Source organism: Eleutherodactylus coqui, chromosome 11, assembly GCF_035609145.1.
Source record: "Eleutherodactylus coqui strain aEleCoq1 chromosome 11, aEleCoq1.hap1, whole genome shotgun sequence".
Lineage (NCBI taxonomy): Eukaryota > Metazoa > Chordata > Amphibia > Anura > Eleutherodactylidae > Eleutherodactylus > Eleutherodactylus coqui.
The window spans coordinates 16,128,215-16,146,091 of record NC_089847.1 but is presented as its reverse complement, the minus strand read 5'-3'; the positions used below and the strand labels follow the sequence as shown (position 1 = coordinate 16,146,091).

At 46.2% G+C, this 17,877-nt stretch overlaps 1 protein-coding gene across 1 annotated transcript in view; it reads left to right on the top strand.

Annotated features, from left to right (window-relative positions):
• Positions 1-17,877, top strand: part of PEPD (peptidase D) — a 272,915-nt gene that overhangs the window by 88,386 nt on the left and 166,652 nt on the right. Inside the window, exons 8-9 of the mRNA XM_066582676.1 lie at positions 4,373-4,448; positions 8,444-8,490. Coding sequence (XP_066438773.1) covers positions 4,373-4,448; positions 8,444-8,490 — 123 coding nt within the window. The remainder of the gene's footprint in view (positions 1-4,372; positions 4,449-8,443; positions 8,491-17,877) is intronic.

The window sequence follows — 17,877 nt, the reverse complement described above, 5'->3', positions numbered from 1 at the left end:
GTTGGGTCTGGCTTAGGGAGGAACAGAAGAGAAGAGAATCTGAAAAGCTTTTGTACGTTTTTTTTCTTGTGATATTGGTTTTTGTGAAGCACAGATGGCAACCAAAGTATCTGCCACTCCAGCGCCCTTAACGGTTGCCGCCTAGCAAATCGTCCTAGCTACCAACGTTGTTGAAATGGCTTTATTAGTTGATTTTTTTTGATTTACTGATTCTGTAAACTGTATTGGTTGCCATATTAGTTTCACCCAACTTTCCCCGACACAGATCACCCATCGCCGAATCAGCTCTGTGCTTACAACAATACAGCCAGAGGGCAGAACCTTCTGAACGGGGACCAAGGATGTCACACATTACAGTCTATGGTTCTGTCTGGGTTTCGGTCTTCGTGCCGTATTCGGCATGCGAGATGGAAACCTCAGAATGGAGGAGGACCTGAAATTGATGTCTAAGGCCGTGTTTTCCAAACTCCAGTCCTCAGGGACCGCCAACAGGTCATGTTTTCAGGCTTTTCTCAGTGTTGCACAGGTGATGTCATTACCGCTGGTGCCTCAGACATTGCCACAGGTGTTCTTACCATAGGATATCCTGAAAACGTGACCTGTTGGGTGGGGCGTGAGGACTGGAGTTTGTGAAACTCTGGTCTTATGCCACTTTCATAGGGCCAAGAAAATCATGAAGATTAGTGTGTTGCGAGACGCAGAAATATGAGCCCCATTCTTTTGAATGAGGTCATATACATGAGCGTATTTTTTTCTCGCATTGCGGTGCAGGGAAAAAAAGCGGCATAGCCTATCTTTGGGCATTCCCCACGGAACGCCTCGCCTATTGTTTTCAATGGGACCATAAAATACATTGGACGGGGTGCGAGGTTTCCCATCGAAAACAATGGGAAACGCTTATCGATCCTCGCAACTGTACTGAAGGGATGGGAGGCGCTTTTGACACACAAACGCCTCACATCCGTGGGTACATCGCACGCTCCTGAGCGCGATATCAGGCCGAGTTTCATGGCCCACTATTGCGCTTGGCCATGTGAAACTAACTTAAGGGTGCTATTACACGAGCGCCATTAACGCTTGCAGGTTTAGCCCAGCCATCGTCATTCGCTACCATCTAGACAAACTGAATGAGCGCTGTCCACCACGCTGATGTAAGCCTCAGGGTTCATTCACATGGGTGTAAACAATATTGGTCGGTGAGAAATTTACCATTTTCACTCCATGTTTCGGCGCTTATGTGCTTTTTTGGTGCTTTCGTTTTTTTCACCCGTGCCGCATTGGTGTGTCAGTTATTTTTCACGAGAGCACAAAATGCAATAAGGCCCAAGTCCACACAGGGGGATACACAGCTGAGGACCAGCATTATTATACAAGCTGACCGCCAGCACTCAGCCGATACTCGCTCATCAGCAGGTCGCTGGCTGTTTTGCTCATCCCAGTTATTGGGCCAATGAATTTCGGAGGAATGTTCGTGTCCAGTAATACGGCCATTTAAAAGGACCTGAAGTCTTCACAAATATTCTTGTAATTCAGAATATTGGGGCAGATTTATGAATTCCGTCTAACAGTGCAAACTTAGACAGTCTTTAACCCCTTCAGTGGCAGGTTTATTATTACCATGTCAGCGCAGCAAGCCCTGGAGATTTTCCTGAGGTAATTTGAAGTGGCAAACGTGTACAGTGGCACAATAGCTGGCCAGCATTTCAGCACTAGAGCTGTCCACGAAAATCTTTCGGAGTTTAACTATATGGTCAGTGCAGCAAGCCCCGGAGATTTTCCGGGCATGCCACTAAAGAGGTTAAATGCACAATATTTTTCCCAGTGACTGTCTAGATCAGTGTTGGCGAACCTATGGCACGCGTGCCGGGGAGGGCACGCGGAGTCCTTTCTGCCGGCACGCGTGCTGTTCGCTGATATCACCCGGCCGTCGGCACTGCAGAGAGAGCTTCCTGCCCTGTCAAACGTAAGGCAGGGCAGCGCTGACTGCAGAGTGAACTTGATTGCCGGCACGCGCGGTCTTCTAGCAGCTCCTCGTACCCGCCCCCCGCTCCTCCACACATCAGGCCAATGGGAGCGCTTCCTTACTCCCCTGTCACTCCTATAGCGGGAGATTTAAATAAAGCCCAGACGGCAGCGGAGGTGAAGGAGATGCCGGCACGCGCAGGCTGTTGTCTGCTCCTCATATCCCCGCCCCTCCGCACAGCAGCCCAATGGGAGCGCTTTCTACCTCCCATGTCAGAAGTAGTGCGGGGATTTCCAATGCAGAGCCGACAACAGCCTTCGCTCAGTGACTGCCTGTGGTGAGAGAAGCAGAGCAGAGCTTCAGCAGTAAAGAAGAGGTTTAAAAGAAGATCCTTGCTGCCTGGGTTAAAGTAAGAAGCGAACAGCAGTTACTGCAAAGATAACTGCTAAACACATAAACACCGGCGTTTTGGCATTGCGGTGTCCGCCTCCGGATTCCGCAATGCAAATACTGCACATAGACATGCTGTTGGAAATCAGTTTTCCATGTCGCCGAGCGAAAATCAATTGCGACTTTTCGCTCGCGGATGGAAAATCGCAGCATGTTGTATTTTGTCCGCCTGCAGACGGGCGGGTCGGATCCGGCAGCGAGAATTCTCGCCGCGGGATCCGACCCGAGCACCTGCAGGGACCAGTGCGTACGCACCCGCGCCCCGCAGCTCCGGCTGTTTGATGTGCTGGCTTGCTGGGCAGACCGGAGCCGGCAGCGGGTGAGTGACATTTCTGCGAGCCCTGCACAGAAATAGAGCGTGCCGCAATTTGTTTGCTGCGCGATATTTCTCTCGGCCAAACCGCGGCCGTCTGCATAGGATTGCGTTTGTTAACGCAATCCTATGCAGGCTTCCAGCAGCGGAAATTCCGCGGGAAATCCCACCGCGGAATTTCCGCTCATGTGCAGGCGGCCTTTGGCAGAACGCACACAGGTGGATTTGCATTGTGGAGTCCACAGCGGGCGTCCACCTCCGAACTCCACAGCAAATACCGCCCCATAGCATGCTGGGGAAATACGTGGTTTCACTTCCATGAGCAGAAATTGATTGCGATTTTCCGCTCGCGGAAGAGAAATCACAGCATGCAGCGATTCTGTGAGGGCTACGCACGGATGGCTTCCATTGAAGTCAATGGAAGCAGCTTGTCCTGCGGCCATTCCGCAGTCATAATTACAGAATGGCCGCAGGACCTGCGTCAGCGCGGCATAATCTGTACTGCGCATGCATGCTGGCTGGTAGAGCCGCAATACAGATTATGAAGAACCCGGATAGGTACGCGGGGATCACTGGCGAGGCACAGGGTTGATTCCGCTGCAGGATCTGACCCGGCTATGTGCAGGTGGCTCAAAGTTCACGTTTAACCCTGTAATGACGTGGACTCGTTTTTTTTCCCCATTTTCGTTTTTTCCTTTTCCCTTTTAAAAATCATAACTCCTTTATTTATCCATCGACGTTGCTGTATGAGGGCTTGTTTTTTGCGGGACGAGTTGGTCAGTAAGATTACAATGATACCAAACTTGTATAGTTTTTTTTGCTGTACTACTTTTATTTTTTTGTAAAGACATCTAATTTTGTAAAATTATTTTCTGCCGCCATCATCTGCGCACAATAACTTTTTAATTTTTCCATCAACGTAGTTGTGCGAGGGCTCATTTCTTGCGAGATGTCCAGTAGTTTATTTTAGTATCATTTCGGAATACATACGACTTTTTGATCGCTTTTTATTGCATTTTTTTCTGGGAGACAGGGTGACTGAAAGTGCATTTCTGGCGTTCTTTTTTTTAAATTTTTTCGGATGACGGTCACCATGTGGGGTAAATAATGTGCTACTTTGATGGACGCGCATCCAAAAAGCAGTTAAAATCTGCACGCTGTCTATTTTGAAGCGGCCCTGTCCTTTTTAGAACGACGGAGGTAAAATCATACGTCGTGATAAGCCCCGCCCCCTGACATGTTGGCACTTTGCGATAAATATGTGGGTTTTAGGTCGCAGTTTGGGCACTCGGACTCCAAAAGGTTCGCCATCACTGGTCTAGATGCTAAATATGCCATATCTGTCTACTCTCACTGTATACCACCTATTAGTTGGTTTATTGTATGATAAAAATTGTGCCAGATTTTGGCGCAGTTTTTGGTGCACACTATTGCATTTGGGCCACGCCCTCTTTATTTAAAGCCTCGCCCCTTTGCCAAAAAGTTTCCAAAAACACCTGATGATTGTGCTGCAAACCATACAAGACAATTTCTGATGCAATTCGCACCGGACAACTTGAATTTGCAATAGTTGGTTTGCGTCATACTGTGTTTTAGGAACCCTTTCGTTGTCTTATTAACATTTGCCTGTTTTTCCTCCCTTACAGCCGCGTCTTCAAGACCGACATGGAACTGGAGGTGCTTCGTTACACAAACCGAGTCTCCAGCGAGGCGCATAAAGAAGTAAGACTCCTTATCACTCTGCCGCTCATTCTTGTCTTGTTCTTGAACCGCGTTTCGTGTCTGGCCATGTCTTCTCTTTGTAGTCTGCCTCATCTCAGTTAATTGTATTGACTGTGGGGAAATGTGACTATCGATTATAGTGTTCTTGTATGTGTCGGTAATAGCATTGTCCCAGCATACCTCATTTCTATGTATAGCAGCTGTTGAGATCATTAGATATCCTAACTCATTGTCTGCTGCGATGACGGCTGCTGCATTCAGCTAGTATTAAAGATATCGCTCTGCGGGTTTGTTTTGGTCAGGATGCTGTTCCTGCCACAAGGTCAGAGTAGACAATCCTACCAAAAGTGTTTCGACCCCAACCCCCCCCCCCCCCTCCCCACCATCAGTAGAATGGATTGTGTCTCATTGGCATGTCCTAGACCATGCTACGTAAGATGCCGACCTTCGGAGGTGTCAGCCACAGACTGTGACGGGAACTACATGCTATTGGATACATGGATAATGCTGCTGCACACAAGTCATCCATCAGGAAGCGCGAGGCATCAGCCGGTCTACAATGGTGCAAGAAGTGTCGACATTGGATAGTTGAGCAATGGAAGAACGTTCTATGGAATGAGGAATCACACTACTCCATCTTTACATCAGATGGACGTACCTGGATGTGGAGGATCCTGATTGCCCCTATCTGGTTTAATATAGTGAACTCCCGAAACGATGTAGGTGATCAGATGGATGTTAAGACAAATGAAGGACCTATAGGTAAGGTGCCACCAACCTAGGTGAATTCCGGACCCAGAGGAAGTGGAGGTGATGCTGGATTAAAGGACTGATGAAAACACTGGGGTTCATATCTGCGTATCTGCGGGAGCTGGCTATGACTGACAGCTGGCCTTCAACTGCAACAGCGGGGATTAAGGAGAATGGTGATGGCAGCATGTATGAGGATCACAGAGAGATGGCTGCACCCTTTGTAAAGTCATTGGCCTTCCACCATGCAATCATGTTGGTCGATTGATTGCCATAGGTTGTCTGAGTTTGCTAACACCTGATAAGTGATAATATGCTGCAATACAGAAGTACTGCAGTGTATTATCTGAGTGATCATTGTTTTAATTCACCTAAGGGACATAAAGAAGTGCCTAAAAAAAAAAAAAAGTTATAGCGCATCACAGAAACAAGCCCTCAAAAGCTCCGTCTATAGAAAGGTGAAAAAAAAAATGTATGGGTCTTTGACTGTGACAATGCAATAAAACCTTTTTACAAAAAAAAGTGTTTTTATTGTGAAAACGTGGAAAAAATATATCGTTGTAATCCTACTGGCCTGAAGAAAAAAGTTTTACAATGTTGTTTATAACCCATGGTAAAACAATGGCAGAATTGATGTTTTTTTCATCCTGCCCTCCCATAAAAACTTCAGCTCGCCACACAAAAAACAAACCCTCATACGGCTATGTCGATGGAAAAATAAAAATGTTATGGCTTTTAAAAACCGGAGATAAAAATCCCAAAAAATTATAACGCCCTTGGGTACAAAATAAGCCGTATCCTTAAAGGGGTTGTCCCGCGGCAGCAAGTGGGTCTATACACTTCTGTATGGCCATATTAATGCACTTTGTAATATACATCGTGCATTAAATATGAGCCATACAGAAGTTATACACTTACCTCCTCCGGTGCTGGCGTCCCCGTTTCCATGGCGCCGACTAACGCTGTCTTCTCCTTCCATTAGACGCGCTTGCGCTGTGCGGTCTTCTGCTCTGTTCAATGGGGCCGCTTGCGCAGACCAGCTCTCCGGCGCGAGCACGCCGGAGCGGCCCCATTGAACAGAGCAGAAGACCGCACAGCGCAAGCGCGTCTAATGGAAGGAGAAGACAGCGTTAGTCGGGGCCATGGAGACGAGGACGCCAGCACCGGAGGAGGTAAGTGTATAACTTCTGTATGGCTCATAATTAATGCATGATGTATATTACAAAGTGCATTAATATGGCCATACAGAAGTGTATACCCCCACTTGCTGCCGCGAGACAACCCCTTTAAGAGGTTAATTGAAAAGCAGGGATACCTGCTTCTTCATTAATGGGCACAACTAAGCATCCCACATAGCCAAAGCTGTGCATTGTCAAGTGTATCTGAGGAAGAGACACGAGCCTCGAAACGTGTCCTACTTGCTGATCGTCAAATAAAGGAGAAGTCAGGTTTTATTCCTCGACACTGTGATTTCCTACACAAACCGATATTAAGGGGTCTGCTTTATTTTCAGAAAAATCCTCATGTGGTGCAGAGTGTTAGGGCAGCAGAAATGCAGTCCGAAGCTCTCGCTCACAACCAGAAGGTTGCAGGTTCAATCCGTGCTTGGTTCAGGTAGCCGGCTCAAACTTTGCGCAGCCTTCCATCCTTCCGAGGTTGGTAAAATGAGTACTCACCTTGCTGGGGGGTAATAGATCACTGGGTAAGGCAATGGCAAACCACCCCGTAAAAACAGTCTGCCAAGAAAATGTTACGATGGGAGGTCACCCTAGGAGTCAGTCATGACTCAGTGCATGCGCCAGGGGACTTTACCTTTATTTGCAGAATGATGTTACAATTCAGTCTCATTCGCTACAGTACCAGTCACAGCCCGTAAGTAAGAATGGCGCTATGGGTACACTGGGAAGAATTGTTTGTGGATATTAGCCAGTGTAGGATCATGGTGGTTCCTTGCCAAATAGATTTGGCTCACTTTTGATCTGTTCACATAACGGATCCATGGAAGCTGTAGTTGGTCCTTTTTTTTAAAGGGATTCGGGCAAATACTTAGCGGACTTCAGTAACATATCTTGTGTTTTTCCTGTCATTGTCTTCTAATGGGATCCAGTATTAGATAGGAGGAATAGCCTTGCAGAATATGCTATTCTTGGTGCCAAATAATACCAGTAATGCTGTGATAGAGGTGTCACACCAAGGACACCGGCTGCGACCAGTGGACCACATTCACTTGTATCGGGGCCCAACAGGTAGTCTAGAAAAATAGGGAATTCCACATCTAGCGGAAGAGATACGCCGCGGACTTGGCCATGGACTTTCATTGATCTATTCACATTAGCACGTAAACATTGGTGCAGATACGTGCGTGAAAAAGATCGCATATTCTCTTGTATGGGTAGCATATGCCACACTGTCCATACTCAATACATTGCTTATGGGTGACGATACATACGCACCCCGCTATAAGACACAGAGGGGAATTAATAAAAAAAACTAAAGTCAAACTGTGCATGAGATATGATGCCATGCACAGCGCACTCGCTGACATACGTGGGGATCGCTGGCCTACGGGCCCTCGCACAGACCGCTAGAGCCCGGCGTGACCCATACAGCGCTTTACGCATACAATCGTGTGAATGAGCTCATAGTTTGGCGTGGAAGTGCAAAACAAAAAAAAGCAAGCAAAAGAAACAAATACGGCAGAAATGATGGCAAACAAGTCAAACTTGCAGCTCTTATTGTTTTTTTTCCTTAATTAAAGGGGTTTTCCAATAATTAAATACACTGGTGGCAGTGGAGGGATGATATATATAACCGCTGCTTCCCCGCTGCTCCTCCGGACGTTGCGTTGACTTTCTCCGCAGTGGTTACATGGGTATTTACCCACATGACCGCTGCAGCCAATAGAAGGCCCCAACGGAGTTTATCAGAAGTGACATCCTGAAAAAAGCCGGGGCTTCTACATTAGAAGACCATGTGACCTGTTTATAGGATGTCGCCAGGCTAGAAGACCCTGTAATCTCACAGGTCACATGATGTGGCGCCAGAGCACTGAAATGGAGTTCTGACGCCATGGTAGATATATATATTTAGTTTAGGGCGGGGTGGGACTCAAAAATACTAATAAGAATTAATGTGAACAGCCCCTTTAAATGTGAAAACTCTAGAGCTTTGGTGAAAGCTTATGACGTTTGGCACGGTCATTCGTATGAGACATCAGCTTTACTTGTTTTATTATCGGCCCGCAGGTCATGAAAGCTGCAAGAGTCGGAATGAAGGAGTACGAGCTGGAAAGGTACGTCACTCACTGGGAATAAGCTCCTGTTATCTGCAGCCGGCGCTGTCAGCTGTTGTCAGCACACAGGAAGGATTTCATAAGCTGCCTAACCAATAATGACAAGATGAGCGGCGCCTGGTTGTTTGATACCGGCCTCGGCTCACATCTGTACTCCGGCAGAGCTGTGCTCACCTATTGTATCAGACTGAGAATATTCTACTAAGAGCGGAGTCGCCCTGGTTTTCTAGCATTAAACTGTTGATGACTTAACCTTAGTAGTTGATTTACGGGGCATCTGCTTCTCGGCTGATTGAAGTGACAGCGACACTTCAGTTTCTTCCAGGCACAGCGCCATACATTGTACAGTGGCTGTACCTGGTATTACAGCTCAGTCTCATTCACTCAAATGTGACTGAGCTGCTCTCAGGCTATGTGACCGTTAAAAGTGTTGTCACAGGTGTGAAAAAAGGCTGCAGCACTTACCTGTGGACTCTTCTATCAGCTGATTGGTGGGCAATCCCGAGTGGTAGACCCCCAATGTTCAACTATTGATGGTCTATCCCAAACAATAGGTCATCAAATGTTTAATGCTGGAAAAGCCCTTTAAGAAACAATCCCACCTAAAGCTTCCAGTATATATTATTCATTCTTTTTAAAGCAACCCTCCTGTCCTGGGACAAAATTTGCCCAGGGGCCGGAAGTGGCAGTTATATCAACGGGTGCCCTCTTTTTTTTTCTGTTATTGTGGATCCACCTCTTCTGTAGTGTTTCAAGATGGATGCACCATTTCTTAGACAACCCAATGCTCAGTGAGCACAGATAATGAGTAGCGCTGGTCAATCAAAAAGCAGCATGGATCGAGTAGTGACAGGAGCGCCTTGGAACATTGCAAAAGGGCCTCAGAAACCGTTGAATCCATGACAGAACAGGAAAAAAAAAGGGCACCCGGCAGTATAAACCCAAACCCACCTCCCCCCTTTTCGGACCCTGAACAAATCTTGTCCCCTGAACCAGATTGTCCCTTTAAGTTCAGAAAGCTGAGTGATACAATATGGCTTCCACCAGGGGAGTATCGCCCTGCCTTCCCAGACTCCTGGGCATAGTTGTACAGGGAAGTACATGCTGGAAAGATTCACCATTCAGAAGTCTTGGGCAGTCTATCTTTATCCTTCGCCTTAGTTTTGCTCTCTGCCGTTGTCTAGGTAATGTCATATTATAGAGCCAAAGGAAAAAAATCGACTTCAACTGTTAAGTCATTTTTGCTTATGTACTCCTCCCGCTAATCACCTTGAACCATCTTTTTGTTCTCGTCGTCTCCGTTGCGTTGTAATCACTGTTCCCATCGTACAGCTGGTTAACTGTGAGGCAGATATCTAAACCAATTATCTGGAAAAAACCCATCTGAAATGTGCTCAATTGGCCATGGCGGCATTGCTCTGCCTAACCGCTTTGCATGAGCTTCTTCAGCGGCTCCTCTCACAAGGGTTTTTGAATGATCCTCTAATTAAAATGGCTGCTTGTGATGTAATTGAAGTGTAGGATCGTGATTGATGGCGTATTTACCGCGCAGACAAGTGTTTACGGACGTCGATTTTATGAACAGGAAAGAATTTATGAACGTTCTGAATTGCAGCTTTCATGCTGATGACACCGAAAACACAACTGCTCAAATGAATTAGACTTGACCCGAGCGGTTACCCCCAACGAGAAGCGCTCTGCTGTTGGGTTGTTGAATAGATTTTTCTTTAATTGTTTCTCAGGGGGGTTCGGGTCTGGGAAAGCTGATTGGAAACCAGTATGACTTCCAGTACAGCTCCTGTAAGGGTTGTCACCAGGCTTTGCCTGAATCCTGAATGGCAGGAAGCTACAAGAATTATGGGATCAGAGAAAGTCAGATTGCTGGACCACCGATGATAACGAACATAAGAACCCCTTTGGGGTTTGCACACATAGCTGTGATTTCATCTATACATTGTTTGTTAGTGCAAATCTGCATTTTCTTTGGTGGGGTTCAACTGTATACTAAGCAGAGTGCATGTATTAGTCACTCCATGGATTACTACCCTTAGGGCAATTAAAGGTAAGGATTAGTGTTGAGTGGATTGAAACAGTGGAACCCTGTGTTGGTTCGAAATGTGCTAAAAGTTTGGTTCGTCACAAACCTCAACTCACTAAAATAATAATTCCTCTCCCTTTCCCCCGCACCCTCTCCCTTTCCCCCGCACCCTCTCCCTTTCCCCCGCACCCTCTCCCTTTCCCCCGCACCCTCTCCCTTTCCCCCGCACCCTCTCCCTTTCCCCCGCACCCTCTCCCTTTTCCCCCGCACCCTCTCCCTTTTCCCCCGCACCCTCTCCCTTTTCCCCCGCACCCTCTCCCTTTTCCCCCGCACCCTCTCCCTTTTCCCCCGCACCCTCTCCCTTTTCCCCCGCACCCTCTCCCTTTTCCCCCGCACCCTCTCCCTTTTCCCCCGCACCCTCTCCCTTTTCCCCCGCACCCTCTCCCTTTTCCCCCGCACCCTCTCCCTTTTCCCCCGCACCCTCTCCCTTTTCCCCCGCACCCTCTCCCTTTTCCCCCGCACCCTCTCCCTTTTCCCCCGCACCCTCTCCCTCTTCATCGCCCTATTCCTTGCTCTCGTTGTCGGCCTCCTCTTCTTCCTCCACTTTCTCTTCCGCTTTTTCGTCTTCCTCCATTTCGGCTGCTTTGTCTTCATCCCCCACTTTTTTTCCCCACCACTTCTTCCTTGTCTTCCTCCTCCATCATGTATGTGCTACAGACGACGTAGCCTAAAAAATTACGAGACGGTGTGTCCCAGACTACTTCTCTTTAGGCACTGTAGTCGCAGATCGCAGCTCTGTCCTAATAGAGCTGAGCTAAAAAGCAGCCAAGGAGCAAGATCCAAGGAAGAAAAAAATAGCGGGTAATCATCCCTCGTAGGCGCTGACTTAAAGGGGTTGTCCCGCGGCAGCAAGTGGGTCTATACACTTCTGCATGGCCATATTAATGCACTTTGTAATGTACATTGTGCATTAATTATGAGCCATACAGAAGTTATAAGAAGTTTTTCACTTACCTGCTCCGTTGCTAGCGTCCTCGTTTCCATGGAGCCCGCCTAATTTTCGGCGTCTAATGGCCAAATTAGACGCGCTTGCGCAGTCCGGGTCTTCTTCTTTTCTCAATGGGGCCGCTCGTGCAGGATGCCGGCTCCGTGTAGCTCCGCCCCGTCACGTGCCGATTCCAGCCAATCAGGAGGCTGGAATCGGCAATGGACCGCACAGAAGCCCTGCGGTCCACCGAGGGAGAAGATCCCGGCGGCCATCTTCAGCAGGTAAGTAAGAAGTCACCGGAGCACGGGGATTCAGGTAAGCGCTGTGCGGTGTTCTTTTTTAACCCCTGCATCGGGGGTTGTCTCGCGCCGAACGGAGGGGGGGGGGTTGAAAAAAAAAAAACCCGTTTCGGCGCGGGACAACCCCTTTAAATATCAGTTTTGAGCTCCTGACTTGAAAGGTTGCTTTGAATTAGTTGTTCACCTTGCACAATCCATATTTATTAGAATGATCCCTTAACAATCTAATGACACAGCGTCCACCTCCTGGGATCCCAGCGATCATCGTAATGTGGGGGTTAACCTGGCAATAATCATTCAATTTCCCTGAAGTGCCACCACAGGAGAAATGAATTATTGCACAATGTCCATTCACATTAATGGGATGTCTGTGTAATACAGGGCAGGTCCTCCAGAGAGAACAGCTTTGTCACCACTCTCCACTATAGCCAAGAGATGAGGAACAGAGGACCCCCTCTAGTAATTCACAAATAGATTGTATAAAAATGAGTTATTTCTAAACCAGATAACCCTTTTAAAGCTTGGCATAAAATAAAAAAAAAACTGTACTCCCCCCTCTTTAGCCCCCTGGAAAACAGCTGAGCATATCCGGTATATATATGTCCAATGGAAGTCGGGTAACCACTGCAGCCAGCCATCCGCAGCATCACCGTCCCGAACTCCTGGCATCATGGCGCCCAGTATGTGAGTGCAGATGGTGATGCTGTGGCCTCCGATTGGCTGCAGCAGTCACCTGACCTTCGCTGGGTGTATGTATTAGGAGCCAAAATCATTTTTTTATGCCATGGCCAGCTGCTAGAATTTTTTTTTCTTGGTGGAAAAACCCCTTTTAAGATGGGTCACAAATAGCAGATCAGTATGGGACCCCTGACGATCAGCTGATCAGGATCTACTGCAGACTGACGGAATGCGCAGAACGCCATCCATAGTGCAGTGACCTGGTTGGCTGGCGTGAATGGGAGAGAGCTGCAATACCAAACCAGGCCACTGATCTGAGTGTTCCCAGCATCTGTAGCAACTTCTCATCAGGTAATTGGCAGGTCTCCCGAGTGGTGGACGCCCGCCGATATGCTATTAATGACCAATCCTAAGGATAGGCCATCAATACTCGTAGCATCTGGTACGGTTTCATCTCTTTGTATATTTACATTGCATTTCCATTTTGACCCTGTAGCTGAGCATAGACATGAGAAAGCGCTGCATCACCAAGTTATTTAGGAGGAGGAAGGAGGTAAGTCGCTACCAGACATCCGGTTCCAACGAAAATGTAGAATTTATGTTCAGTCAGCGAGATATCTAAAAGGATATTAGTTTTTTTTTGACTACCTATATAGGGCGTTACTTACCTATAAACTTCCTTCCAAGTCAAGCTAATCTTCAATTTAGAGGGGTTGTTCCCTTTGGATAACACCCTTCTACATACGGTCGATGGAGGGAATAGAGGACAGCGTTGACAGTAGAGCCGAAGGACAAAGCATCTCTTCCAGCTTGACGCTACTTCCCTAATTGTTTAATATTTAGGTCAGAAAGCTGTAAATAATATTCCAGCAGCCCGCGAGAACAGGAAAAAAAATATTTACTGACGCCAAAAGTCGTCTTTGAATAATAAAATTTCCCCTCAGGACCAGACAACATCTGTTGAATAATTGCAGTTTGTGGCAGGGCTTGAGCGCTCGTCGATCCTGTCGCGGCAGCCGGCAGCACCCAGTGTGCTGAGACGCCGTATTCGGGCTTACAGGAAAATCTGATTCCATTCTTTACTGTAGTCAAGTGCAAGTAGCGGCGACCCGTGTGGGTCCCGACGGGAGCAATTATTTCTGTTGATACAATCCCCATCACGCTCAATATTATAGTGTCAAAGAGAAAGTTTAACCCCCTTTAGACTTTAATCAGGTTCGTCTGGTGGGGGGTGCTTTCTTGGGTCTTCTGAGAATTTGATGAAGACAGTGTAAACTGATGTGAGACACTAGGCCTTTATTTACTGATCAGTAATGAAGTGCAAGGAGTCGTTGTTCCTAGTGCTCCTTTCTGAAGACGCCTTGCAGCCGCCGCATCTTACATTATACTGGAACTGTTCCCAGCCTGTTTACATTGTGGAGGCACTTACTTCTTCAGCTTTTATTATACAATATGATGTGATTGGAATATACACTATGTTAGCAAAAGTATTGGGACCCCCACCAATAGCAGCTTTTTGATGGTTTCCAGTCAAAGTAGCAAAAAGATACTTTTTGTATACAGTTTAAAAAAAAATGAGATGAGAATAAAGTGAAAACTTACAAAAAGGTAATATGGATTTATCGCCAAGCTGTTGGGATTTATATTTTCGACTATCTGTTCAGTGTTTGTTTGCAAGTGCAAGTACTTAAAGCTGTTGTGCTGTGACCGAACATTATACCTATACACTGGATGGCAGATATTTTTCTGATCAGCGATGAGCCAACCACTGAGATTTCCACTGATCCTGAGAATAGTGGTCCTTAAGGACCCAGAATTGGCGGTCGAGCATGTGCTCCGCTGTTAAATCATTTCGGTGACACTGTAGGAGATAGCTGAGTGCTATTAAAATTAAATGATCGGCATTGCACATGCTTCACTTCCATCCTTTTCTTGCAAGGACCTTCAGGACCCCCGTTCTCAAGAATGGTGGAGGTTCCAGCAGTTGGACCTCTCACTGATCAAAATGTTATCCCCTATCCTTTGGATAGGGGACAACTTGAAATCATGGCACAACCTCTTTAAGCTGGCCATAAACATAAGTGAAAAGTCCTAATGTATAATGAGGGTCAGAAACACTATCTTTTCTCCTTAGGGAGAGCAATTATATACTATAAACCAAGTGAGGAGACTCAAATGGCCATGCACGCTCCTCTGGGTAATATGCAAATAAGGGAGATGGAATAAATCCTCCACAGTGCCACCTATTAAAAAGCAGCATTTCTTCAAGTTAAAGTCAGACATTTTATACAAGCCTTGTTACAATAAATGGTAGTTAAAAGCAAAGCCAGACTCCATATACAGACAGCTGTTTCAGGGTTTTTGCCCTTCATCAGTGTACAGTAGGAGTCTGGCTTTGCTAGTAAGAGGCCTGGGATGGGGGTCAGAAACTGCTATCCTCAATATTGCGGATAGCAGCTCGGGAAGGAAAGCTCACTGGATAACCAGGGCTTTACAGAGAAAATACCACAAAGAAATGCAAAAAAATCTTCCCCGCGCTCCAAGGGTTTAAATGAATACAAACCTCCGTAATAAATATACCTGTTTTATTGCTACGCGTTTCAGCGATCAAAATACGCCTTTCTCATGTATATTTTGCTTGAGAAAGACGTATTTTGATCGAAACGCGTAGCAATAAAACAGGTATATTTATTACGGACCGGAGGTCTGTATTCATTTTGACCCTCGGAGCACAGGGAAGATTTTTGGCATTTCTTTGTGGTATTGACTTACTCCAGTTTTTCCATTCAAGGAAACATAGATGCTTAGCCTAGCGTGCATGATCATGGTAGGAGTGTAGGGAAAAATATACATGCCTAACCGAGCATGTATGATCATGGTAGGAGTGTAGGGAAAAACATACATGCTTAACCGAGTGTGCATGATCATGGTAGGAGTGTAGGGAAAAACATACATGCTTAACCGAGTGTGCATGATCATGGTAGGAGTGTAGGGAAAAATATACATGCCTAACTGAGCGTGCATGATCAGGGTAGGAGTGTAGGGAAAAATATACGTGCTTAACCGAGCGTGCATGATCATGGTAGGAGCGTAAGGAAAAATATACATGCTTAACCGAGTGTGCATGATCATGGTAGGAGTGTAGGGAAAAATATACATGCCTAACCGAGAGTGTATGATCATAGTAAAAGTGTAGGGAAAAATATATATGCCTAACCGAGCGTGTATGATCATAGTAAGAGTGTAGGGAAAAATATACATGCCTAACCGAGCGTGCATGATCATGGTAGGAGTGTAAGGAGTGTATGGAAAAATATACATGCATAGCCGAGCGTGCATGATCATGGTAGGAGTGTAGGGAAAAATATACATGCCTAACTGAGCATGCATGATCATGGTAGGAGTGTAGGGAAAAACATACATGCTTAACCGAGTGTGCATGATCATGGTAGGAGTGTAGGGAAAAACATACATGCTTAACCGAGTGTGCATGATCATGGTAGGAGTGTAGGGAAAAACATACATGCCTAACCGAGTGTGCATGATCATGGTAGGAGTGTAAGGAGTGTAGGGAAAAATATACATGCGTAGCCGAGCGTGCATGATCATGGTAGGAGTGTAGGGAAAAACATACATGCTTAACCGAGCGTGCATGATCATTATAGGAGTGTAGGGAAAAATATCTGTTGGCCGAGACCGTATGCACTTGTTTATACCGAAGTCGGATGAGAGAGTTGTTGGCCGGCAAAGTATAATTGGGAACCTCAAAACTGCTCTACTGATGACTTGTTTCTCTGTTGGCCGTATTATTTTACGTAGGCTTAACTTTTCACAAACATTTTCAGAAAACTTTGACCTTTTCGCTTTCAGAATGTGTTTGAAATGATGGACCTTGTGAATTATCAGTCTTTGGAGATTCAGACGTGAAAAGGAAATGTATTTAGGTACTTAAAGCAAAGAAATGAGTAGGAATCGGTATGATAGTTAACGTGCTGGAAGACATTGCCGGTGGCCGGAACATCAAACGGGCAAAGTAATGGCTTCTCAGTGTGAGTCCAGGAAATTGTAACTCGATAACAAGTAGAGTTTCCTGATTTAGAGCCGGCCAGGCAATCTGCGCGGCTTTGAAGTCGGATGATATGAAGCTCTAACGTCAGGAGTGCAGTCACATTTCATCATGTAGATAACACTCCAGTCCGATGTGAGGACGGTTCATACACTGGTCGCACTTGAAAGGGGTCCTGAACTGCCGCTAAATATCCGGTTTGTAAGCTTTAGTAAATCAAGGAGTGTTTCATTACAAAAAAAGGTTTGTATTGCACCAATGCATCTGAAAAACGAAGCAACTTTGCTGATAGGCTTGATTAAAAATGTTGTTCTTTATAGTGTTTACAAGTTCAATGTAGACCCACATGTTTCCATGGTAACAGACTATAAATCAGCCCTGAATAATAGATGCTGAAGTCCCACTCCTTCCCCTTTTTTTTTCACTTCTTATCAGACTACACAGTTTGTTTGTAGTCTGTTACCTTGGAAACGCACAGCTCTGCACTTGAGCAGTGTTTATTTAAGACCTTTTACATTGTTGCTTCATGTTTGATGGAAAGTGTAAGGTTCAGCCGATGTTGACGCCCTGTGCCACACGCTGGTTTGGGTTTGAGTAAGAACCAGAGGTGCACTCTGAGGAACCCCAGTTTTCACCTTTGCACCCCACCAGTCAGAATCAGTTTTTCTGATGTGGGGTCCCCAGGCCGTAGCTCTGAAGGTCTTCGCAGTAATGTGGCAGCTGACACTAGTATAGACCAAGGCTTTGTACCAGAGCATGTGGATGGAAGCGTAGTCTCACAGTCAGGGTTGGGGCAGGCAGCATAACTTTGGTACTAGGAATAAGCCAGAGGTCAGGACGTACAGAATCGGGTTAAGTATGCTACAAATGGGCCAGGAGTCGGGTCGGACAGAAGAATGCTCGATACAACGAGTCGAGGTCAGGAATGGAGAATGCAATGAAATTGGGTATAGCTAGAGTCAGAAACCAGAGAGTTGGGCTACATAAGATAGAACCTTAAGCTGGATCAAATGACCGAAAACTTGGGCCCCTTCTTTAGGGGGGGGAGTGCCTGATATAGCAAGGGATACCTAATAATTAACAGGGGAAGATGTTTATAAGGTGAGCTATAACCCTTTAAAGGGATTCTGTCCCCATGTTCATGGAGTTTGACTCCGAGTCACAGAGTCGGGCCATGCTTAGAAGTTCAACGCAAGAGTGAACGAAAATGCATGATTATGAAACCAATGATTTTCAATAGTTTCATACTCATTTGCGATTTTTCACTCAAGCCTCGCAACGCTAAGAAAAATCTATGATATCGCTCATTGTTTTCAAT